Source organism: Temnothorax longispinosus, chromosome 1 (genome assembly GCF_030848805.1).
Source record: "Temnothorax longispinosus isolate EJ_2023e chromosome 1, Tlon_JGU_v1, whole genome shotgun sequence".
Taxonomy (NCBI): Eukaryota; Metazoa; Arthropoda; class Insecta; order Hymenoptera; family Formicidae; genus Temnothorax; species Temnothorax longispinosus.
In genome coordinates, this window is record NC_092358.1 from 8,638,588 (window position 1) to 8,661,152 (window position 22,565).

General features: G+C 31.5%; 2 protein-coding genes across 11 annotated transcripts in view; one reads left to right on the plus strand and one right to left on the minus strand.

The window, feature by feature from the left end:
• Window positions 1-196: 196 nt before the first annotated feature.
• LOC139814872 (uncharacterized) overlaps window positions 197-22,565 on the minus strand; it is a 32,682-nt gene continuing 10,313 nt past the window's right edge. For 9 of the 10 annotated variants that reach the window (XM_071781456.1, XM_071781453.1, XM_071781447.1 and 6 more), the window contains one exon: window positions 197-573. The gene's annotated coding sequence lies outside the window, so the exon portion shown is untranslated. Of the gene's footprint in view, window positions 574-794; window positions 824-22,565 lie in introns of all 10 variants that reach the window. The other variant, XM_071781439.1, reaches the window with a different exon arrangement.
• LOC139816554 (fatty acid synthase-like) lies at window positions 7,251-22,228 on the plus strand. The gene is given in 21 exon segments (XM_071784150.1): window positions 7,251-7,458; window positions 9,234-9,478; window positions 9,711-9,942; window positions 10,399-10,805; window positions 10,971-11,222; window positions 11,225-11,266; window positions 11,626-11,833; window positions 12,037-12,197; window positions 13,975-14,292; window positions 14,405-14,547; window positions 14,549-14,899; window positions 15,265-15,392; window positions 15,395-15,568; window positions 15,848-16,246; window positions 16,314-16,954; window positions 17,476-17,874; window positions 17,939-18,168; window positions 18,925-19,028; window positions 19,502-20,017; window positions 21,326-21,798; window positions 21,947-22,228. Coding segments are annotated over 21 exon segments (5,898 nt in total). The 3' UTR covers window positions 22,214-22,228.

Genomic DNA, 22,565 nt, shown 5'->3' on the forward strand with positions numbered 1-22,565 from the left:
AAGTAACAGATGCTCGAACAGATGTTTCCATCAGCAAGTGTTTTGTTGAGGGACTTGTGCAACAGTTGACTGTGCAAGTGCGGTCCGACCCCTTCCAGCGTAATATATTTTATTTTAAAGTTCTTCTTTCTGGTATGTGATTCTTGAAGAAGGATCTTAGCTCGATACCTCTACGTAATGATTATGAATATACATTGTTGGTAAATATCATGAAATATTTCAGTGAAAATATCTCTATTTTGTGTACATTTGTGTTTTCTAAATTTTATTTTCCAAAATCTTACATCCATATGTGTTCAACATGCTTTATATCTGTACGGTATATTTTATATTTACATTTCGGACTTCATATCGCAATATCTCCGTTCGTAGGATACGTAGAGGAAAAATAAAAACACTTTAGATGTCGGCGACACGGATTTTCGTAAATCAATTTTCTGCAAGTCTTCGGGACCATGCATATCACCTCTGTCTGTAGGAGAATCAGATTGTTTTCTCGAAGTCTTCTCTTCTTGCTTATTTAAATCGCCATTGTTCGCTGTTTCATGCCTTGTAATGTTCTTTGATGGATACCTATTGACAAAAATCAGTCAAGAAAGAAATGGTTCATAGATAAAATCTTATTTGTTAACTAATTCTATTGTTAACATTATTAAATTAAGAAATTAAATAATACTAGTAATTAAATTATAGAAAATTAATCAATTAAGTTTGTTTAAAGTGAAAAGTAAACGCTATAATTATATAAAAAAAGCAAAACTCTTAAATCAAAGAAAAAATATAATAAGATATACCTGTAAAGTCCAGAAAAAGATTCTAGATTCTATAGTTCAAAATAAATGAAATATTATATAATAATATAATATAATAATATAAATATTTATATCGAATAAGGTCTCCTTTTCGAGAAAAAAGACTTTGAAAGAATTAACTTTGAGTACGCGAAGAATTAAAAGAATTAAAGATTGTAATACCAATATAATTTAGCATTTGATGAAATTTGTTAAATTAAAGTATAACAAAGCCATTTAATAATAATTTAATAATGAAATAATACTATGTATATATACATATAACAATTATTCCAAAAGTGGTATAAAAGATTATATAAAGTAGCTGAGACTGTTTCTAGCAAACCACACCAAGTTTAAAAATATTATGATTTTAATATTTATACTTTTATTACATATTCAATAAAATTTAATAAGAAAAGAAATTTTAATCCAAGATTTTATCAAAGAAGTGTTTATCCAGAACTAATTAAAAATTAGAAAAAATTCTTGTTATATTTCGCATTTTTAAAGCAAATATTTACATGTAATTATTAAAGGAATTACAATAAGATATGCTTAATTATTGAGCTTTTTGTACGCACGAACAGCAAATGCGAGACAATTTACTAGGTATTTTTAAAATTTAATTTTACCAGAGACATCAGCATCTTAATTACATTATGGATTTTAGATTTATCTTCTTTAGAGAGATTTCTCTACATTTCTGTTTTTATCTTTTTCAAGCGCAGTGAATATACATATATTTTATTTTAAATATAAAGAATGTACTCACATCAGATTCGCTCTTTGAGAAGAATATCGGTGATTATATTTTGATATAGTAATATCTTTCCAGGTATAGCAGAGTGACATCAAATGACGTAATAACGTCTTAATGAGGTCTCTAACGTCAATAAAACGTCATTAAGACGTCTTTAAACGTCATCTTGCTACCTGGGTTATAATGGTAATTTCATCGGTAAAACGTGCCGTACCGTACATTTTAACGCTGAACTTTGATATTTAATAAAAATTCGAAAGTTTATTATATCTTAATAGTGTTAAATAATATAGATACATATTAAATCATATTACAAACATAAATTATTAATAAAATATTATACATTTATATTAAATGATATTACCTATTATATTATATTTTTTCCGTGGTATTTTTTTTGTGGTATTATATACATATGTACTTTCTTTAGTAAAGCTATTCTAATAGTATTTTTTTATTTCGTCAGAAGTCCAACAGTTTTATTATTTGAATTATTAATTCGAATCAATATTATTATTGCTCAAGTTTCTTATACTGTGAAAGAGGTATTTAAAACATAAAAAAATAAGATCTTTTTTAGGATATAAATAACATATATTGTGTAAATTTGCCGATCTCCAAAAATTTAATGCAAGGTATAGATAAATACGATTAGTGCTATTATCAAAGAAATAGTATTATCTATCTTTATATGAAGCTGTACGATATATTCCATTCATACTCGTATATTTATACATGATCATATCTTATAGTGTTATACATATCTTATAATTATTTTCAGTAAAATAATTGATTTTATATACACGAAAATTAACTAATTTTCTTTTTTTTTTGCTTATGTTACAAGCAGCGACTTAAATACAAACAAAGGCATTACATCTTCGATAATCTTATAAAACCGTTAATTAAACGCGATAAAATTGAACACTTGTTTTCATGCTTATCTATTTAATTTTAATAGTATTATTAATCTAATAGAGTATTAGTAATATATATCTTCACGTCATTGCTGTGTAGAATATATGACGGTGACGTAAGATATCGATGCACTTATTAACTGCAATGAATTACGTTCTTTGTTATTATATGCTGTACATTTCATATATGATACATTCTATATATTTTATAATAAAAATCAAGTAATTTCTTTAAATCGACCGTGACTGGCAATAAATAACGTCTTTTCGATATGAACATTGAAAAACTGTGAGCCAACTTGGTTTGTCAGATTCACACAGCACTTTTTTTGGATCAATTATCGAGGCATTATTAATTTCGACCATGGGTTTTGGTCAGTTGATGTAATTTCTAAATTAAATAGTTTTAAATTTTTATTGCGAAAAATATTACCCCAGCCAGGGTTTGAACCTGCAACCTCCAGTATACCGTGCGGGTGTCGTGCCAATTCGACCACTGGGGCTGTGGTAATATTTATCGCAATAACAACTTTTTTCGCAATAAAAATTTAAAACTATTTAATTTAGAAATTACATCAACTGACCAAAACCCATGGTCGAAATTAATAATGCTTCGATGATTGATCCGAAGAAAGTGCTGTGTGAATCTGACAAACCAAGTTGGCTCACAGTTTTTTAATGTTCATATTGAAAAGACGTTATTCATTGCCAGTCACGGTCGATTTAAAGAAATTACTTGATTGTTATTCTATACTGGCAAAAAAAATTTACTATTCTGTGTTTATAATAAATAATATTTTTTAATGAGGCGAAGCAATTTAGAGATGCTACAAACAATCTGCCCACATTCAGGTCGAAAGATTTACTGCCCATTTGTAACAGAAATAATATCAGCTTTTGTTATATGTGTAACGGTGCTCTATACCAACGAACATTATATCTACAAACAATTAAATGACGAGATAAGTTGATGACTAGAGAAGTGTAGAAAAATATAGCATATCTTAATCTTAAACTTATAAACTTTTTAAGCTATATAAGTCTCCATTTCCACTAGCAGTGGTTACTAACATAGTGTTGGTGAATATATTAAACTCTTACATAGTAGAAAATATGTGATTATTGTGATCCGTGATTTCTTGCCCGGCATAGTTCGCTAGAAACATGTATATGAGAATGACAATTGTTACTATAATGTGTAATACGAATTGCTCTTTATCAGCGTATAGGATGTCGATGCTGTCTTTATCGTTTCTAACCGATACAATCTGAAAGATCTAACAGTGTAGTTACGATCAATGTTACATGGTGTATAATAGGATATCTCATAATTATCATGTATACCTAACAATATGTACTTTAACCCCTAAATGCCCTGTGGGGTCCAGCGGACCCCAGACCCTTTACAATGATATATTTTCAAATGTTCTTGTCAAAAATGGACTTCATGCTCCCATTGATGATAGTTGAGTGATTGACCTATCCGTTTGTACACTTAGCAGTACTTAGTTTACTTAATTTTTTATACTATGTTGAAATTGAAATTTTAACAAAATAAGCATTTTATTCTCTTTTCTAAGCCTTGAACAACATTGAAAAAAATTTTCATAACAAGATATAAAAAATCAATGAGTATATAAGGAGACATTTTTCATGCTGGGGTTTTTAGACCCCTCATGTCATTTACGAGATTCTTGAGAGGTGTGGCATTTAAGGGTTAATAGCATATCTCATTAGGTATCAATCGACAATATTAATAAGTATCGACAATATTAATAAGAATTGATTACAATAATTTTTAGTTATATGCGATCAAAGTTGGTTAAACATCTACACACTATTAGGAAGCTTATCATTCGGAATTGATTTTCACAGATCATATGATATTGAATCCAAATATTATATATTATATATTTTTATATATATATATATATATATATATATATATAACGTATTACATGGGGCGGCGGTGTAGTCTAGTGGTAGAGCGCCAGACTCGTAATCTGAGGAACCCAGGTTCGAGTCCACTATAGAGCCATGAATCATGGAAAAGTTTTTTTCCGAAAAAACCGCGCCCCTCCGTGCAGATGCGGAGAAAACTGGGCTCCGTCTTTCGGAAGAGACGTTAAACCGTTGGTCCAAAGGAGGAAACAGTAAGGTAGTGGATGAATTGGAGGTTAGGGTTGGGTACGTCCCTTCAAAACGCCCTTTAAGGCTCCTTGGGGTATATAAAGTAAAATTCTTTATCCTTATATAACGTAATGATTCTTTATCCTTATATAATAATATGTAATAGACATATTATTTGTTAAGAATATATCCAAACGAATCATGAGACACGGTAGTGTCTCGCGCCAAGTACACGCGAAGCGAGACCGCACCGTGACTCTTTTACGCGATGCGACGAGTTGCGAATACTCGAGATGTTAAGATCTCAATAACGAGTGAACGGATCAAGTTCTAAGTAGGCTTGATCGATAGCTTGGGGTCGATTTATATAATAAAAGTGTTTTTACTTTTCCCTTACGTGCTCTACGAGCGGAGATATTTCGACGCAAAGTCCAAATGTGAAAATTTTTTATTAGATACTATACGTCGTCGTCTCTCAATCAGAGAAACGTAACTTTTACTACTTTTAACGGTAGATGGCTCTTGATTTCCGATAAGTCGCGCGCGCATTATTATCGATCTAGTAGGTAAATTAGGTCAATATATAGACTTATCGGTATGTATAACGACAGAATTAAAGCAATGTGAAAGAATCGAAATATTTAAACGTATGTTAAAAGAATATATTGTACCTCATGTAGAAGAATTGATGTAAAGACATTTGATATAAAAAATAGCTAAGAGAAGGCTATAATAAAGCTCAATCTCCCTTTCTTTCTTCCTTTCTTCTTCCCTTTTTTCCTCTTCCTCCACGCTCTCTGGTTTGTCTTGCCAGCATCATCAGAAATTATTATGTATATATTGTATGCATATCAATGTTTACTTACATTGCATAATTTTAATAATATAGTATGTACACATTCTAAAAACCTTTTGAGGGACAAAATCACTGAATGTGTTGGTATGACTAAAATTGAAACTAGAACGCAAAAAATATCACTTTTTACGTAATCAAAATCTCGGAATTGACTGCACCGATTTTATTCGGACTGGTTAGACAGCTCGCAATCGACAGCTTATATCGATTATGTCAGAAAAATGTCCTTAAATGATCAGAAAGCTGGTAAGAGTTTTAGAGATATTTTACTCAAAAGCTTGACGAAAAGTTCCAGACAAACTTGGTATACATAGCACCTTGACATTTATGCATTGACGTAGTTAGTTGATCTTTCTGTTTACTTGACATTGCTTGATAATTGACAATGATTTTACATGTGCATCAGATATCAAAGTTTAGCGGATATTATTCCTATTGTGAATGCGTGAATACATTATCCAAAGTAGACATGACAATGTCTAAAATTAAAATCAATACTCATTTATACATATATTGCACGCGTGAATTATGTGTATATGTGTTTAAATAAAATCTGAACAAAAATATTCCAATGTGTTAGGTCAGTACACGATATAGCATGCGCAGAATACGATGCAAAAATATATTAAAATAAATGGGTAAGTAATTAAGAACTCGATAATGAAATTAACAAGAGCAAGTAAAAAGATTTGGGACACGGTCAACAGTGCGTAAGTTAACGTTATATCAACCTTCAATAACTAATAAGATACATAATTATAATACATCGGACGGTTCGCTTGTGTTTTGAGTCGTCTTCAGCGATGTGCTAACAGTCAAAATCAAAGAATAATCAGCAGTGAAACTTTCCACGAAAAAGTGAAACTTGATTAATAATCATAGTTTGTAATATGATCGAAACAGAAATAACAGTCAGGACAAAGTCACACACTCATCTGAGTTCAGAGAACGTGAGAATAAAAAACGTATATTCATAACTTCGTATCTTCGAATTAGTTTTAAAGTTTAGTTTATTTTATTTAAGCTATAACTTGTGAGTTAATATATTGAATATTCAATTAGGGAAAAGAATCCGACTAAAATCAAAATTAGAGCAAATACAATGCGTGCGTGTATGAGTGCAAGTTTCGTACAATAAGTAGATTTACGCTTGCCAGCATATATTCTAACTTGTATATCTCTATTTAAATTGAAAATAATTGATGTAAAATATATAAAGAACATTTTTTTTTCAATAAACTTAGAATGTTCTAACTATGTTAGTTCATATACTTACGTGAAGATATATTGTATAATATATAATATAAATAATAATTATATTTTACATATCAGATATTAAAATAACAATTGGTTTACCTTTTTAATTAAATTATTTTACAACATATCTAAAATTCACACAATAATAATACTCACAAACATAAAATGATAACACATAGTAATTTTTTTATATTCTCTTTCTGAATTTATTCTGTTATTATATACGCATTGGCAAACTCCTCAATAATTTCCACGATTGTGTGGTAAATATATCGTAGCGGAAGCGTCAGCTATTCAAACATTTACAATTTTAATCGGCTGCGTCATTATCATGTATGTAGAAGTATAATACATATATAACACAGAAACTATAAATATAGAGGAGATATTATTTAGTTTCGACTTCACTCTGAGTGTTTCAATTGCCACGGTGCTTCCACTTCCTATTGGTACGTATATGTATATAATATTAAATTGTATTTGATTTTTTTTTTATTTTACATTTATGTCTGTTTTTTTTTTTCAAAAAATAAATAATGACATTTTGTTGTAGAATTTGTCTGTTTCGAAAAAATAAAGATACTATGAATCGACCGAACTTGTATAGCGTCGATGCTGAAGAAGAAATTGTAATCTCTGGTATTGCTGGCCGATTTCCTAACAGCGACAATTTAAAAGAATTTCAAGAAAATCTTTTTAACAAGGCGGATCTTGGTTCGAGCGATCATGGACGGTGGAATAATTGTAATAATTTTTTTTTAACATTAAGGAGGTTGGTTGTTCAAATCAATATGATAAGAATTAGTTCAAATTTATGAAGGATATTCGTCTATATGGGAATCTGTCGTCCATGCCAAAGTTGAAGACAATTGTCTGCATGATTGTCGAGTAATTAATTAATTACGCAAAAATATTACGACACCTGTAATGTAACTCTCGAAAGCCTATTAAAAATGACAAGAATTTAATGAGAATAGATGCAAATAATTTTTTATATATTTAGGAAAGACTTTTACGAAGACTGATAGTTATCAAAAATTGTAAAAAAAAACAGCATATTGCATATTGCATATTGCTATTGCAACGCATTTTGATTTTAATTGTACAAACAACTTTAAAACTTTAATTTAAAACTTTAAGAACCTTAATTTAAAACCTTAAGAAACAGCTAATTAAATGCATTCTACATATTTATTTGCTAAAACTCGTTTATTTTATGCGTCGAAAAATTTGATTATTTAGAGTTTCCTCTCGCAATGGTCCCCTCTCGCCGCCTGCCCTGCAATGTGACAGCAACCAACCTCCTTATATTTTCAAAACTTATTAGGAAAAATATTCGTTTTATATTATCGTATATATTAATCGTAATTAAAGATTTGCAATATCTAATCCAATAATTTTTAAAAACGATATCAGAATCCAAGAAAATTGAGTAACCCTACATATACGTACACAATATATACATATATAACGAAAACAATCCTCGTAATTTATATCGAAAATTATAAATTATCTTTTATTAATTCAAACATTTTCATGGGTTCGTTATTTTTAATATTATAATATTTATAATTGAAAACGATCCAAATGCATATTATAAATCCTTAAAAACATTATTATTTTTTATGTAGAAAGAAGTATATATTACTCTGGTCAACAAAATCTTATCGTTTTCAGATTGTTTTTAAGGGAATAGGTATTTTTTACTAATTTGGTTCCGTTGAACAAGAATCTGGCCTTGAAAATACTAAATTGGCTCTGGTTTTTTAAATAAACGGGGTCAAAAGTGTCAAAAAACGTGTTTTTGGTCATTTTTGAACATCTGTAGAAAAACAACGGGAGCACCGTATTTCTTAAAAAATAGAGCCAATTCATTATTTTCGTTTTCAGATTTGGATTCTACGGAAAAAAATCTATCAGAATCAGTTGCCATTGGCCCGACAAAAAATCCGTGTTCCCCAGTGTTATATAGGTATTCTTATAAAATCTTATAAGATCTTATTTTTGCATTTTATGAACTAATGGGTGATTTAATTTACTTCTCTTGTCGTTGAAGTTCTGACTGTCATTTCCATTTCGATTATATTATAAACTATGACATTAAGTATAGGGATAGGCTACGAGCTTTCGCACAAGACTCTCGTCTGGTAACGTAACGTAACATAACGTGAATAATTGATACGTTTCTTGCATATGCGTTGATCCATATGTTACGCTACGTTACAATACGAGAGTCTTGTGCGGAGGCTCTAAGTTTTGTTTGAATTTTCTCGCAGATTATACTACTACTTTTAGACCACCAAATTTTGAAATTATTTCTCGTTGGAGAGTGTGAGATTATTTTGATTCAGTTGTCATCGCTGAAGATCTGACTATATTCAAAACGAAATGTCCGATGTATAATTATATAGTTATTATAACGTTAACTTACGTTAACGTACGCTTTGTCAACCGCATTGTACTGTCAAAGCCTCCTTTTACTTGTTACTTTTTAATATATTTATTTATTTTGTATATAGCTTATAATATGCCCCATCGAATTGGTAAAGTCAACAATATCGAGAAATTTGATTCAGAATTTTTCAATATACCCGCGACAGAAGCTTATATAATGGATCCTATGATGAGAACGTTACTCGAGCATACTTACGAAGCAATTATCGATGCGGGCGTAAACCCGAAAGAATTACAGGGAACAAGAACGAATGTTTTTACAGCAATTTCTGCGTTTGAGACTTAAGGGCATTTTTCCTGTACATCTCAGGTATGATATATTTAATTAATATATAAAACACATAATCAAAAGAAATTTATTTAAAGAAATTTAACTGAGTAAAATTCTTGTTTCAAAGATAAAAATCTGTTTCCTTACTGTATAAGAAGTATAGATAAATTATATACAATAAATTTTTAAGCAGTTTTAAAAATATACGTTTAACTTATTATTTATACATTTTAATACTCTAAGTATATTCAGAAACATGTATTGTGATTAGTTTGCTGGATTACCTATGATTGCATGCAACATTTCTCTCATGGCCAATCAAATTTCTTACTGGCTCGGCGTTATTGGAAAGTCGCATAATATTGATACTGCATGTAGTTCAAGTAACGTTGCTATAGTGAAAGCTTACGAGCTGATTCAGTCTGGAGAGTGCGACGCGGCCATTATCGCTTCCGCCAATCTATGTCTCAATCCTTATGTACAATTTCAATTTTACCATCTAGGTATGTATTTATTTTATTATATCTTGTTATTGTGTATATTATAGGTATATTGTATGGATCATAAACATTTTTTGATATGTTTATTTATATCTCATTTATATTTCCATCTTTACGCAAATTTCAGATTTTAAATAATCACTGATTCAGATAATCATTGATCATATGTTCTTGTTATATTAATACGATATATCTGAGCAATTTCCACGTCAAATCGGACGAGAATGACCTCGTATTTTAAATTGATCGAAATCAACAGACTCTTGTTGTGTGTGAATTATATTAAGATTATGTTATTATTTTACGTTTTGTTTATCCAATAACGTGCCCTGCGAAACAATCGCACTCTTTGTCTATAATGTTCAATAAGCCCATATGCTTCCTTTTTATCCTTACATTTAGATATTAAATCGAAGCTTGAAGAACTTTATTTAACAACATGAATTAATTTCCTTCTAGGGGTTCTATCTTCTGATGGTTATTGTAAACCCTTTGACGAGGAAGGCACCGGATATATGCGTAGCGATACGGCCGCGGTAGTATATCTGCAAAAGGCAAAAAATGCAAGAAGAATATATGCAACCCTCGTACACGGTAAAGTAAATAGCGATGGTTTTAAAGAAGAAGGTATTACCTTTCCATCGGTCGAAAAGCAAAAAATATTGTTGAATAAATTTTACGAGGAATGTGAAATCATGCCCAGTGAGTTATCTTACATGGAGGCCCATGCAACTGGTGATCCCGTAGAAGTTATGTCCATTGACCAATCTTTATGCGCTAAAAGAGACACTCCTTTATTGATGGGCTCGGTAAAATCGAATATTGGACATTCCGAACCCGCCAGTGGCTTTTGTCAAATCGCAAAGGTACATTTGTAATAAAATGATTTAACACTGACTTTGCTTAAAATGTTATTATAGCAATTTATATTTTTTTATATTGTTACAGTTATAATACATATGTATATAATACATTTATATAAAATAATTACTATGATTACTGTTAGTAAAAAGGATATGATTTTTTTAAAGGTATTATTAGCGATGGAAACTGGTATAATTACGCCTACTATACACTTCAAGCGTCCGCGAAAAGAGTTAACTGCTATTATCGAAGGTAGAATAAAGATCGTTACTGAACCAACAGAATGGGAGGGTGGTTATGTAGCTATCAATTCTTTTGGGTTTGGAGGGGCTAATAGCCACATATTATTAAAATCAAATCCTAAACAAAAAATCAGCAATGCAGCTTTGAATGATGACTTACCTAGACTTGTAGCTGTACGTCTGGACGTACGGAAGAAGCAGTTAAAACCATCTTAGATGACGTAAGCAAATATTATAATGGCTTATTTCATTTATTTCAGAAATAATTTTTGACATTAGTTTTTTGTATTACTATCATATAACAAACATAACAATTAAATATACACACGTGTATTTATATAGTGTCTAAAAAGATATTTGCGTACATAATCGATTTCGAAATTATTTCAAATTTGCACAAAAAAGAAAAGTCAATGTATTAAATATATATTTATTTAATATGTTAAGTAATAACAATGCATTTAATAATTAAATTTAATTGCTAAAGTAAAACATTGCAGAATAAGATAATATTATCGTTCTTTTTTGTGTAAAATTATTCCAAGAATTATAAAATGTACATTCTTGTTACTGAATGCAGGTGCGAAATCGAACAATAGATGCTGAGTTTATATCTCTGCTACATCATATTCATAATGATGATATAGAAGGTCATCCTTATAGAGGATACGTGATAACTGGGTCTAAAATATCTCATAATACAATTAATAAAATAGAACATACTCCATATATTAGAAGACCGATTTGTTTTATATTTTCTGGATTAGGATCTCAATGGTTTGGGATGAGTAAGTATTATAAATATATTTTACCCACTTTTTTGTCAGTTTTCGGAGCTTTGATCATAGAATAACATTCTGAATCACTACAAATAGTTTTATGAGTACCGAAATAATCACGAAAAAATGGAGCTAGCTCCTCTACTATAAATACGCGGATGCATGTACATATCTGTATATTGAAATTTATAAATTTATTAAAATTTCAATAGGTCGCGCTCTAATGAAATTTCCAGTGTTTGCCAAGGCAATCCAGAAATGTGGTATCGTTTTAAGATCTTACGGCATACCACTTACAGATATTTTAACAAGTGATAATAAAAATATTTTTGATAATATATTTAATTTTTTATTGGGTCTTATTGGACTACAGGTAAAAAGAAAACTCTTTATTTGGCCTTCATAAATTATACTATATACAATATACATATATATATATATATATATATATATATATATATATATATATATATATATGTATATATACAGGGTGTCTCATTTTAAAAAACGCACCTTGATAATTCTTCAACAAAGCATTTTCAACAAAAATGTTTCAGACAAAAGTTGTGCGGTGTCGAGAGGTACATAAGATGATGTCATTGATATGACCTTATAGACGGAGAGCTGGCCACAGAGAAGGCGACATGCCTCGGTTCACGAAATATCTTACCTGGAAAAGGTTCAATTGCTGCCGGCAAAGCGAAAGCTCGATCGTCAGAAGGCGCGCTGAAAGCTAAGTGGGTGGGCCGCCCGCCCAAACGTGTAAATTTTCCGACTAAAAAAACTGTCGATCGGCATGGCTGAAAATTTACATAGGTATCGAGGAGTATGAGAAAAAGCAGGGAAAAAATTGTCAGAAAAGTAAGTAGAAGCTAAAGGGTTGTCAGAAACTGCCAATGTTGCGAAAAATTTCGGCAAATTTACATGTTAAGCAAACTTCTGACAATTTGCATTTGTATTGTTTACGTATAGAATAAACTAAGTGTAAAGGCAAGTAAAGTGTCAGAAGGCAAAGTGGAAGCGATCGTGAGAAAATCGGGTGCAAAGTGCGAGAGCGTCTTTCGGCGCGCGGCGCAGCGCCGAAAGACGCTCTCGCACTTTGCACCCGATTTTCTCACGATCGCTTCCACTTTGCCTTCTGACACTTTGCACTTAGTTTATTCTATACGTAAACAATACAAATGCAAATTGTCAGAAGTTTTGCTTAACATGTAAATTTGCCGAAATTTTTCGCAACATTGGCAGCTTCTGACAACCTTTTAGCTTCTACTTACTCTTCTGACAATTTTTTCCCTGCTTTTTCTCATACTTCTCGATACCTATGTAAATTTTCAGCCGTGCCAATCGACAGTTTTTTTAGTCGGAAAATTTACACGTTTGGGCGGGCGGCCCACCCACTTAGCTTCCAGCGCGCCTTCTGACGATCGAGCTTTCGCTTTGCCGGCAGCAATCAAACCTTTTCCAGGTAAGATATTTCGTGGACCGAGGCATGTCGCCTTCTCTGTAGCCAGCTTTTAGACTATTAGATAGGCGTTTGAAGGTCACATGAAGGTCACCTTCAATTTTTTAAATAGAACCTCCCATATTGTAGTATATCCTTTGAAAGGGCATAAAATAAGAAAAATTTTGGCGCAAGTTAGAGGTCGATACTTTAACCCGTTCGAGTGTTATTTAGGATCAAAGTTCAAAAAAGCCAATTTTTGAACCTAAATAACTTTTAAATGGGTCAAAGTATCGACTTCTAACTTGCACCAAAATCTTTCTTATGTTATGCCCTTTCAAACAATATACTACAATATGGAAGGTTTTATTTAAAAAATTGAAGGTGACCTTTACGTGACCTTCAAGCAACTATTCAAGGTCAAACTAATGACACCATCTTATGTGCCCCTTGAAACCGTACAACTTTTGTCTGAAATATTTTTGCTGAAAATGCTTCGTTGAAGAATTATCGTGCGTTTTTTTAAATAGGACACACTGTATATATATACATATACATATACATATATATATATATATATATATATATATATATATATATATATACCATATATTATAAAGATAATTTTAAAAAATTACTTTATAATTACCTAATAATTTTAATCTTTATTTAAACTAAATGGGAAGCTATTTCTTTATATGTATCGCAGATTGGATTAGTTGATCTTTTAACATCTATTGGTGTAGTCCCCGATTTTATAATCGGTCACTCTATTGGTGAACTAATCTGTGGATATGCCGATGGATGTTTAACGGCCGAAGAAACGGTTCTGTCGGCATATTTCATCGGTTTAGCCCTTCACGAGTCAAAAATAATTAATGGATCCATGGCTAAAATTAATCTTGACCTTGAAACCTTAAAAGTTATGTGTCCTTCGGATATCGATATAGCTTGTTACAATAGTTCTTCTAATTTTATTGTAAGCGGACCAACGAATTCTATAAAAACATTCTTCACTAAATTGCAGGTATATATTTAATGCTTATATAAACAATATAATCTTTCTTCTATCTAGTTTCTTTATTTGTTTTGTTAAAACAAGCAATTAATAATATTTATGATTTTATTCATTCTTTTAGGCAAATAGTATACCTATAAAAGAAATTTCTTGTGGTTATATACCTTTTCATAGTCGTTACATCAAACCTGCTGTAGCTAAGTCTGAAGAATACTTGAACCGAACATTACCACAAAAAAAGTTTCACAGCTCAAAGTGGCTGAACAACATCCTCTTACGAGTACTCCAATACTATACCTTTATGTTCAAAATATTATACAAATCACTTGTTGTCTCCGGTGTTATTCGCAAAGACGATACGTTCAGTTCCAAAAGATACAGTGACGATTGAAATATCTCTTCACAATATTCTTCAACACATTTTAAACAATTATTTATACTCTACAGTAACAAACGTAGCGCTATATGAACGAACCGGGGATCATAATAATGAGATATTTTTAGAATCAATCGGAAAACTTTATAACGCAGGTTTGCAGCCACAGATTGCAAATCTTTATCCGACAGTGGAATTTCCTGTAAGCCGCGGTACCCCAATGATTTCTCCTCTCATAAGGTAAATTATCGAAAAACACTTTCATAAGTTTTGAAATATTTAGGTGAAATAGTCAGAAGCGAACATGTTCAATATAATAGCGAATTAAAACTTTGAACTCTTTTTCGAACTTGGTTAGTTTTATCATCTAATTTCAAAATCACATCTCCGTATTTTGAAGACATTCTATCACCTTACTAATCTCAAAGATAAATGTATTCTTATACATATGTTAATTCTTTTATGCCTATTACAAAGAGCAGATAACAGTGATATTTTAGAATCTGTGCTTCAATTTTACATCAAATCTTGAATTAAGTAATTTCCACAATTGATTCGTTTACACGAAGATTATATATATAGATAATTTCTAATAACGTTTGCAGATGGGATCATTTAGAAGATTTGTTTGTAATGCGAGTTTGTAAAAAAAAAATAATTGACAAAAAAGAAATTGTTGTCAGTATTAGTACAATTGATGAAGATTTTGAGTATTTAACAGGCCATGTCGTTAATGAAAAAATTTATTTCCTGCTATGGGATATCTTTTTTATATCTGGGAAATGATTGCATCGTTAAAAAACCAAGAATATATCAATACACCAATTGTATTTGAAGACGTTAATTTTATTCGTGCTACAGTACTATCACAACAAAATGAGATTGAATTAACTCTCTCGATCCAAGAAGGTAATATTATTACGTAAACAACTAATTTTCTAGCGTGTTTTTTATTTTTTAATTAGATTTTAAAACTTATGCTACTTTTATGGCGCAATATATACTATAATTGAAATGCAAAAAATATGCAGAGAAAATATATGAGAATAACTAATCTTAGCGCGGAATCTTCTTTCTTTTCACAAGTCAACTGCTTTTGTAAGGTCCAGCTCCATATTGACATATTTATATTAATTTTGATTTCTTATAAAATTATATTACGTTTAATGAATTTACACCTATATCTAGGTAGCAATAGGTTTGATATAATCGAAGGAGATAATGCTATTGTTACTGGAACAGTACGAATTCCAACTAATATTGAAAATGAAAAAATATCAGCTAATTTTGCTGAATGTATCGATAGTGAAGAAGAAATGAGTACAAAAGACATCTACAAGGAATTAAGACTTCGCGGTTATCAATATGCTGGCGCATTTCGTGGATTAAAAAGCGCATCGGTTACTGGATCAAACGGCCATATCGCATGGACATGTAATTGGGTGGCATTTATGGACAGTATGTTACAGATGATGATTTTAGGACAGAATTCAAGAAGCCTTTATGTTCCAATAAGAATTCGCAAACTGACTATCGATCCGAAATATCACACACAGATAATTCAGGATTATCCAATTGGAGATAGACGTAAGTAAAATAAGTGATATAATGCGGCCAATTGCCTGACAAATAAATTTCATTCGCTACGTTGCAGAATTCTCTGTTCGTCGTTACAAGTCTTTAGACGCTATAATATCTGGAGGAATAGAAATTTGTGGCACTGTGGCTGCACCTATATCTCGCCGGCAAAAAGTAGTTAATACCGTTCTTGAAGAATACAAATTTGTTGCTCATCGTGATTTAGGTACTATATCGTTGCAAGATGCAATAAGAATGTCGATGCACATTGCACTCGAATGTTGCAATATGATAAATATTAAAATTATCGAATTTGTCGATGATAGTGACAAAGTGATACCAGAAGATTTAAATTCTCCACTTATTAGTGAAATCTTTAATAATTTACCGCAAATTCGACACCACACTAAACTCGTGACGACCCACGAGAAATTCCCAAATATTTCTTTGCCCGACAACGTTTCTACAACGGAAATTACGAAGTTGTCGAAGGACGAGAATTGTTTGATAGTCCTTGGTTTTGATATTTTGACAAAAAATAGCAAAAAATTATATAAACAGTTGTTGTCTCTGTTAATGCCACAGGGTTTTCTACTGACTTTGGAGGAATCTGGTGCGGTCTATGGCTACGTTTACACCCAGCGACCTGATCGCGGCCTGACCTATATTGTGACTCGAAGTAGGTCTAGTCATCTTTCGTTTACACCGAAAGAAACCTAAAAATTGACGGGATCGTATTTGGGATCGCCCTGAATTGCAGCGAATCCGAACAAGCAAATGAAGCTTTTAGGACGCGTCGCGCTTGATCGCGCGTTTACATCGCAAATGATAACGGCCGATTTCAGGTCGGGTCACTAAAATACGTAGCCTGATCTGAAGCCAGGTCCGGTCGTCTATCAACTGTTTACAGCAGGCGGGCTAAATAATTTAGGTCGAATTTGAGGTACAGGCCGCGGCCTAATTTCAGGGTGTAAACGTAGCCTATGATTATTCATGCCTGAAAACGTATGAGTTAGATATCATATTGGAAAAACAAATAAATGACAAGAAGCTTTTGTTATTAAGAAAAACGCGAAATATTGGCTAGGTTTACACCCTGAATTTAGGCCGCGGCCTATACCTCAAATTTGACCTAAATTATTTAGGCCGCCTGCTGTAAACATTTGACAGGCGGCCGAAACTAGCTTCAGGTCAGACTTTAGGTCGAATTTGAGGTACAGGCCGCGGCCTAATTTCAGGGTGTAAACGTAGCCATTGCGAAAAACCAGTGGATTGTACATGTGAACAATTACAAATTTTCATGGGTAAATGAACTAAAATCAATCATGAATGTAAAAAACGAGACTAGTGTAGATACGGAGATAATTCTCGTTTCGGAAGGAGACTTCGAATGCGGGCTACTCGGTTTTATTAATTGCTTGCGAAAAGAACCAGGCGGCGAAATAATTAGAAGCGTATTTATTCAAGATGACAAAGCGCCTACATTTTCTTTGCAAGAACCATTGTACGCGAAGCAGCTACAGTTGGACTTACCCATCAACGTTATACGTTCTGGTAACGTTTGGGGATCCTACAGGCATTTTCCATTACCATCGTTGGAATTAAAACTTGTTCAGAGTGCTTACGTTACGCAGATGGTATGTTAAGGTGTTCTATTACATTTTATTATAAATAATAATAATTAATGTTTACTTATAATAGGTACAAGGAGATCTGAGTACTATCTGCTGGGCACAGAGCAGAATGTCTCGCATTAACCATGAAAACCTCATTGATGTAATTTATACGTCTGTTAATTTTAAAAATATCATGGTAGCTACTGGCAGACTCAACGCTGAAACGTTTGAACGTGGTAACGACTGTTTTATTGGCTTGGAATTTGTTGGTTTCAATACGCATAAGCAGAGGATAATGGGATTATGTTCACACGGGTAAGATATAGAATATTAATGCTTATAGGTACGATAGAAAGAACTCTTTACAATTGTCAGGATTAATTTCTATTTTATATGAGTACCGTTAATTAGTATTAATAACGTTTTAATTTAAGTAATATTAAAAATAAGTTGTTTTATTTCGACCCAACTGGCCAATTGATACAAGAATTGCACGACGTTCGACCGAATTCCGGTTCTTATCGAGTGCTTTTGTTCGAGTTACACCGATCCGCATAACAAAATTAATTGCATCGTTGATGTGGTGTCCTGATACATCAAGATAAACGCAAAGCTAAACACAAGGGAAAGAATTTATACATTTAACAATAGAAAAACTCTACAAAATTATTACAATATCACGATAGTCAAAATCAATAAAGTCAATTAACATTGTAAAATTAGTTAAAAGCTTACAATTCTTATGCGTTCCAAGACAAACGGTGATACATGAAATCAAAACGTCACCAGCCATATTGAGGCACAACGTCCGAACAGTAAGACAGTCAAAGTCGAACTAAAGTTATTGTCAACGTAATCCGCGAATGACAAACAGCGCTCTGGTGGAAAAACGAGCAGAACCGAAATATATGAAGAATAAACTAACAATAAGTAATATTAATGACACGATTATAAATAGATGGCAGGTTCTCAGTATCGTTTTGTAAATTGATTGTGTAATCATGTTTTTTAATGAAAAACATTTCGGATATTCTCTTTTTTTGAAATGCTTTTCTCTATATAAAATTTCAGGATGCTGCCACTTGAAATCATGATTGTGTGCAAGCCGGTGCTTACTCACAACAGAATGACTATCTACATTTTTTCTGATGTCACATCGATGTTCTTTGATGCGTGTTTCTAAGTGCCTTTTGTCTGGCCAATATATACAGCATCACAATTTGCACAATCAATCTTATAAACTAACTCAGTCTGACTGAGATTCGGCAACTCATCTTTGCCCTTCCCAATCACACAATCTAATCTCTTCGGGATGATGTGAAGAACTCTAAAGTTCATGTCTCGCATTGTACGGCCAACATTCTCGCTAAGGCCTTTTACGTAAGGTACAGTAATGCACCTTCGAGGATCTTGGGCCACTTCGCGCAACTGACAGGATCGTTGTTGTTACGATTTCGCAATTCACCAAGTCGGACATTATAACGTATTTATTAACAACTTTCTTCGGGTAACAATTATTTACAAGGATCTTTTTGATTTCACTAATGTTGGAATTGTGAAACCGGACACGGACAAGGGAACGGGCTTGGAAAAATTAGCGGGAAAGAAGACCCTGTTGAGCTTGACTCTAGTCTGGCACTGTAAGGAGACATGAGAGGTGTGGATGCCATATTTAATCTTGCAGTTGTTTTAAAAGATTGTATATTTCAAAATCAATCACCGCAAACGTTCGAGGATTCATTCAAATCAAAAGCATGGATGACGAAAAAAATAGACGAACTGTCGAGAAAGATCTGTCTGCAACTTCGACATTTTGTCGTTTTTTCCTCCGTGTCGTGTGGAAGAGGAAACGCAGGCCAGACAAATTATGGGATGGCTAATTCCGTAATGGAGAGAATTTGTGAGAAGAGGATGAAAGAAGGATTACATGGTTTAGCGATACAATGGGGTGCTGTTGGTGATGTCGGACTCGTGGCAGATATGCAAGAAGAAAATAAGGAATTAGTTATTGGAGGTACATTGCAACAACGAATATCTTCCTGTTTGGATACATTAGAAATATTTCTGTTACAAGATCGACCTGTCGTAAGCAGTATGGTTGTTGCTGAAAAAGCAAAAATTGGCGGATCAATGAATATTTATGAAACAGTTGCTCATATGATGGGTAAGCAGTTTTATATAAAGCTAAACAAAGAAATATACTATATACATATAATCCCATGAAATAAGAGTGAAATCACAATGTTATTCCAAGAGTATTTATTGGAATAAGTATAGGTAATGTCTCAAAAAATGTATTTTTTGCACTAATTTAAATTTACAGGAATGCTTATAATATTTGGAAAACTATCTCTCACAATTGCTGTAGACTTAACCCTTTAAGTCTCTATGTGTTTCTCTCATTTAAATTATTATTGTATAACTTGGGTTCAAATCAAAATTTTTAGATCGCAATTGATATTTAGAAGAAAAAGGAATTGTTTTACCGAAAATCTATTCAGCTATAAAGTGAGATATCTGAAAGAAAAAAAGAGAAGAAATTGCTTGATGAAGGACCTAAACTTGAGGGTCGTAAAGTCGTTTTTTATACACTGGTTGCCAATTGTTGTCGAGAATAATAAACATTTTCTGTTTAGAGCATTACGTTGACTTTTTTAGACAGAAATCGGTAACCCCTTTATTATTAGCAATTTTTTTAATTCTATTATATTCTTTAGTTTTTTCTATCCCTATTTCATATATAATTCTATAAGATTTAGATGATTAGAGCTAGCTTTATACGTGATCAAAGGTCCATACACGAGGTTTACGAAAACAAAGCTTCCTCTATGAGAAAGCAAAATATAATTATATTATAATTTTATTATAATTTTATTAGTCGCACATTAATAAAAAATTATTTAAGACAATTTTATTTAGAAAATTGTTCCTTTAAACTTTTTAGGAAAAAAACCTTAAGTTTTCAATAAACTGATAACTTATTTAAGTTTCTACAATTAAACCATTTTTATTTACAGAAAAGTAGTTGAATAAAAAAATACACTTTTATATACATATAGTCATTTACTTGTCAAAAAATCATTTTTTAATGACATACATTCAATGACATACAGATCGTCTGTGTTTGCTAGTTTTGCTTTTTAATTCATTACTTGAAGATTAATCTTTTCCTCGCATGTATCTCTTATATTAATTCAAATTTCTTTTAATGTTTTACGACATTAGAAGATTTACTAATCATTAAAAAAATTTCAAATAAGATGCATACCAATATGTGCTAATTAGGCAATAATTAACAATGTTTCCATTTACTAAGCATTTGTATTGAAATAGCTAAGTGCTTAAAGATATAAAAAAATGTAACAATTGAATTATTGATTAAAATTTGGTGTATATTTAATTTTAAAAGATTAAATAAAATAACATATAATTGATTTTATTATACAATTCTTACTTTATTTCAACAAAATAGGATTGAAGAACATAAATGCAATACCATCAAAAATGCTATTGGCCGAAATGGGTATGGATTCGATGATGGCAGTAGAAATTAAGCAGACGTTGGAAAGAGAGTTCGATATTTCCTTGACAGCGCAAGACATTAGAACTCTAAATTTTGCTAAACTTCGACAAATGACAATTACAGCCGAACAAGGAAAAATACAAGATACAAATGAAATTGATCCAAGTAATTTGGAAGGCTTCGACGTGCTGATTCGAAAAGTGAAGGATTCAGACTTTGTTCCAGATATTCTTGTAGAACTTGTTACCAAGGAGGTTGATCGAGGCAATATATTTCTCTTACCGGGAATCGAAGGATGTTTAAGTGTATATAAATCTATAGCATCAGGAATTAAATCTTCGGCAACGTGTGTGCAACATGGTGTACTTAATATTCCTGATGAAAGTCATTCAGTGATGAAATCAGCCGCTTATTTGCTGCCTGTAAGGAGATTAAATTTAATTAAAATATTTATTTTGATTATTTTTAAATAGTTTATAGGTATATATATATGTAATATTTAACAATTAGAGGTACAAATCTTTCGTATTATACCACAGCTTACACATACATTTATATTTATTTTCTTAGCACATATTAAAAAAAATGAAGGATCAAAGGAAATTTTTAATAGTGGGTTATTCGTTTGGATCCTTAATTGCCATTGAATTAGCAAGATTATTAGAAGCTAAAGATTTCTCAGGACGGTTAATATTAATAGACGGAGCTCCCGATCAAATGAAATTTTGGACTAATCAATATTTGGGCTATACTTCGCCAGATGAGTTACAAAATGTGGTATTACTTGGTGTATTGGAAATGTACACTACAATTAACAAGGAAAAGGTTAGTAAATAATTAAAAAAAAACACATTTTTATTTTTTATTGTAAAAATTATTTATGTAATTTTAATGTTATATAATTTAAATTAATTAATAACACACACATAAAATAATTTATTATAACATGAATATCTTTAGAGATTGTATTTGAATCTTGAAATAGTAAAACAAATTGTTTTACATTTTGTTTTGTATATTTGTGTATGTGTCAAGATTAAATAATAATAATAGTTTTAGATAGAAAGCACAATAAGTGAGTATTAATAAATATCTAAGGAATTGTAATGAAATAAATCAAGAGACACGGTAGTGTCTCGCGCCAAGTACACGCGGAGCGAGACCGACCGTGACTCTTTTACGCGACGAC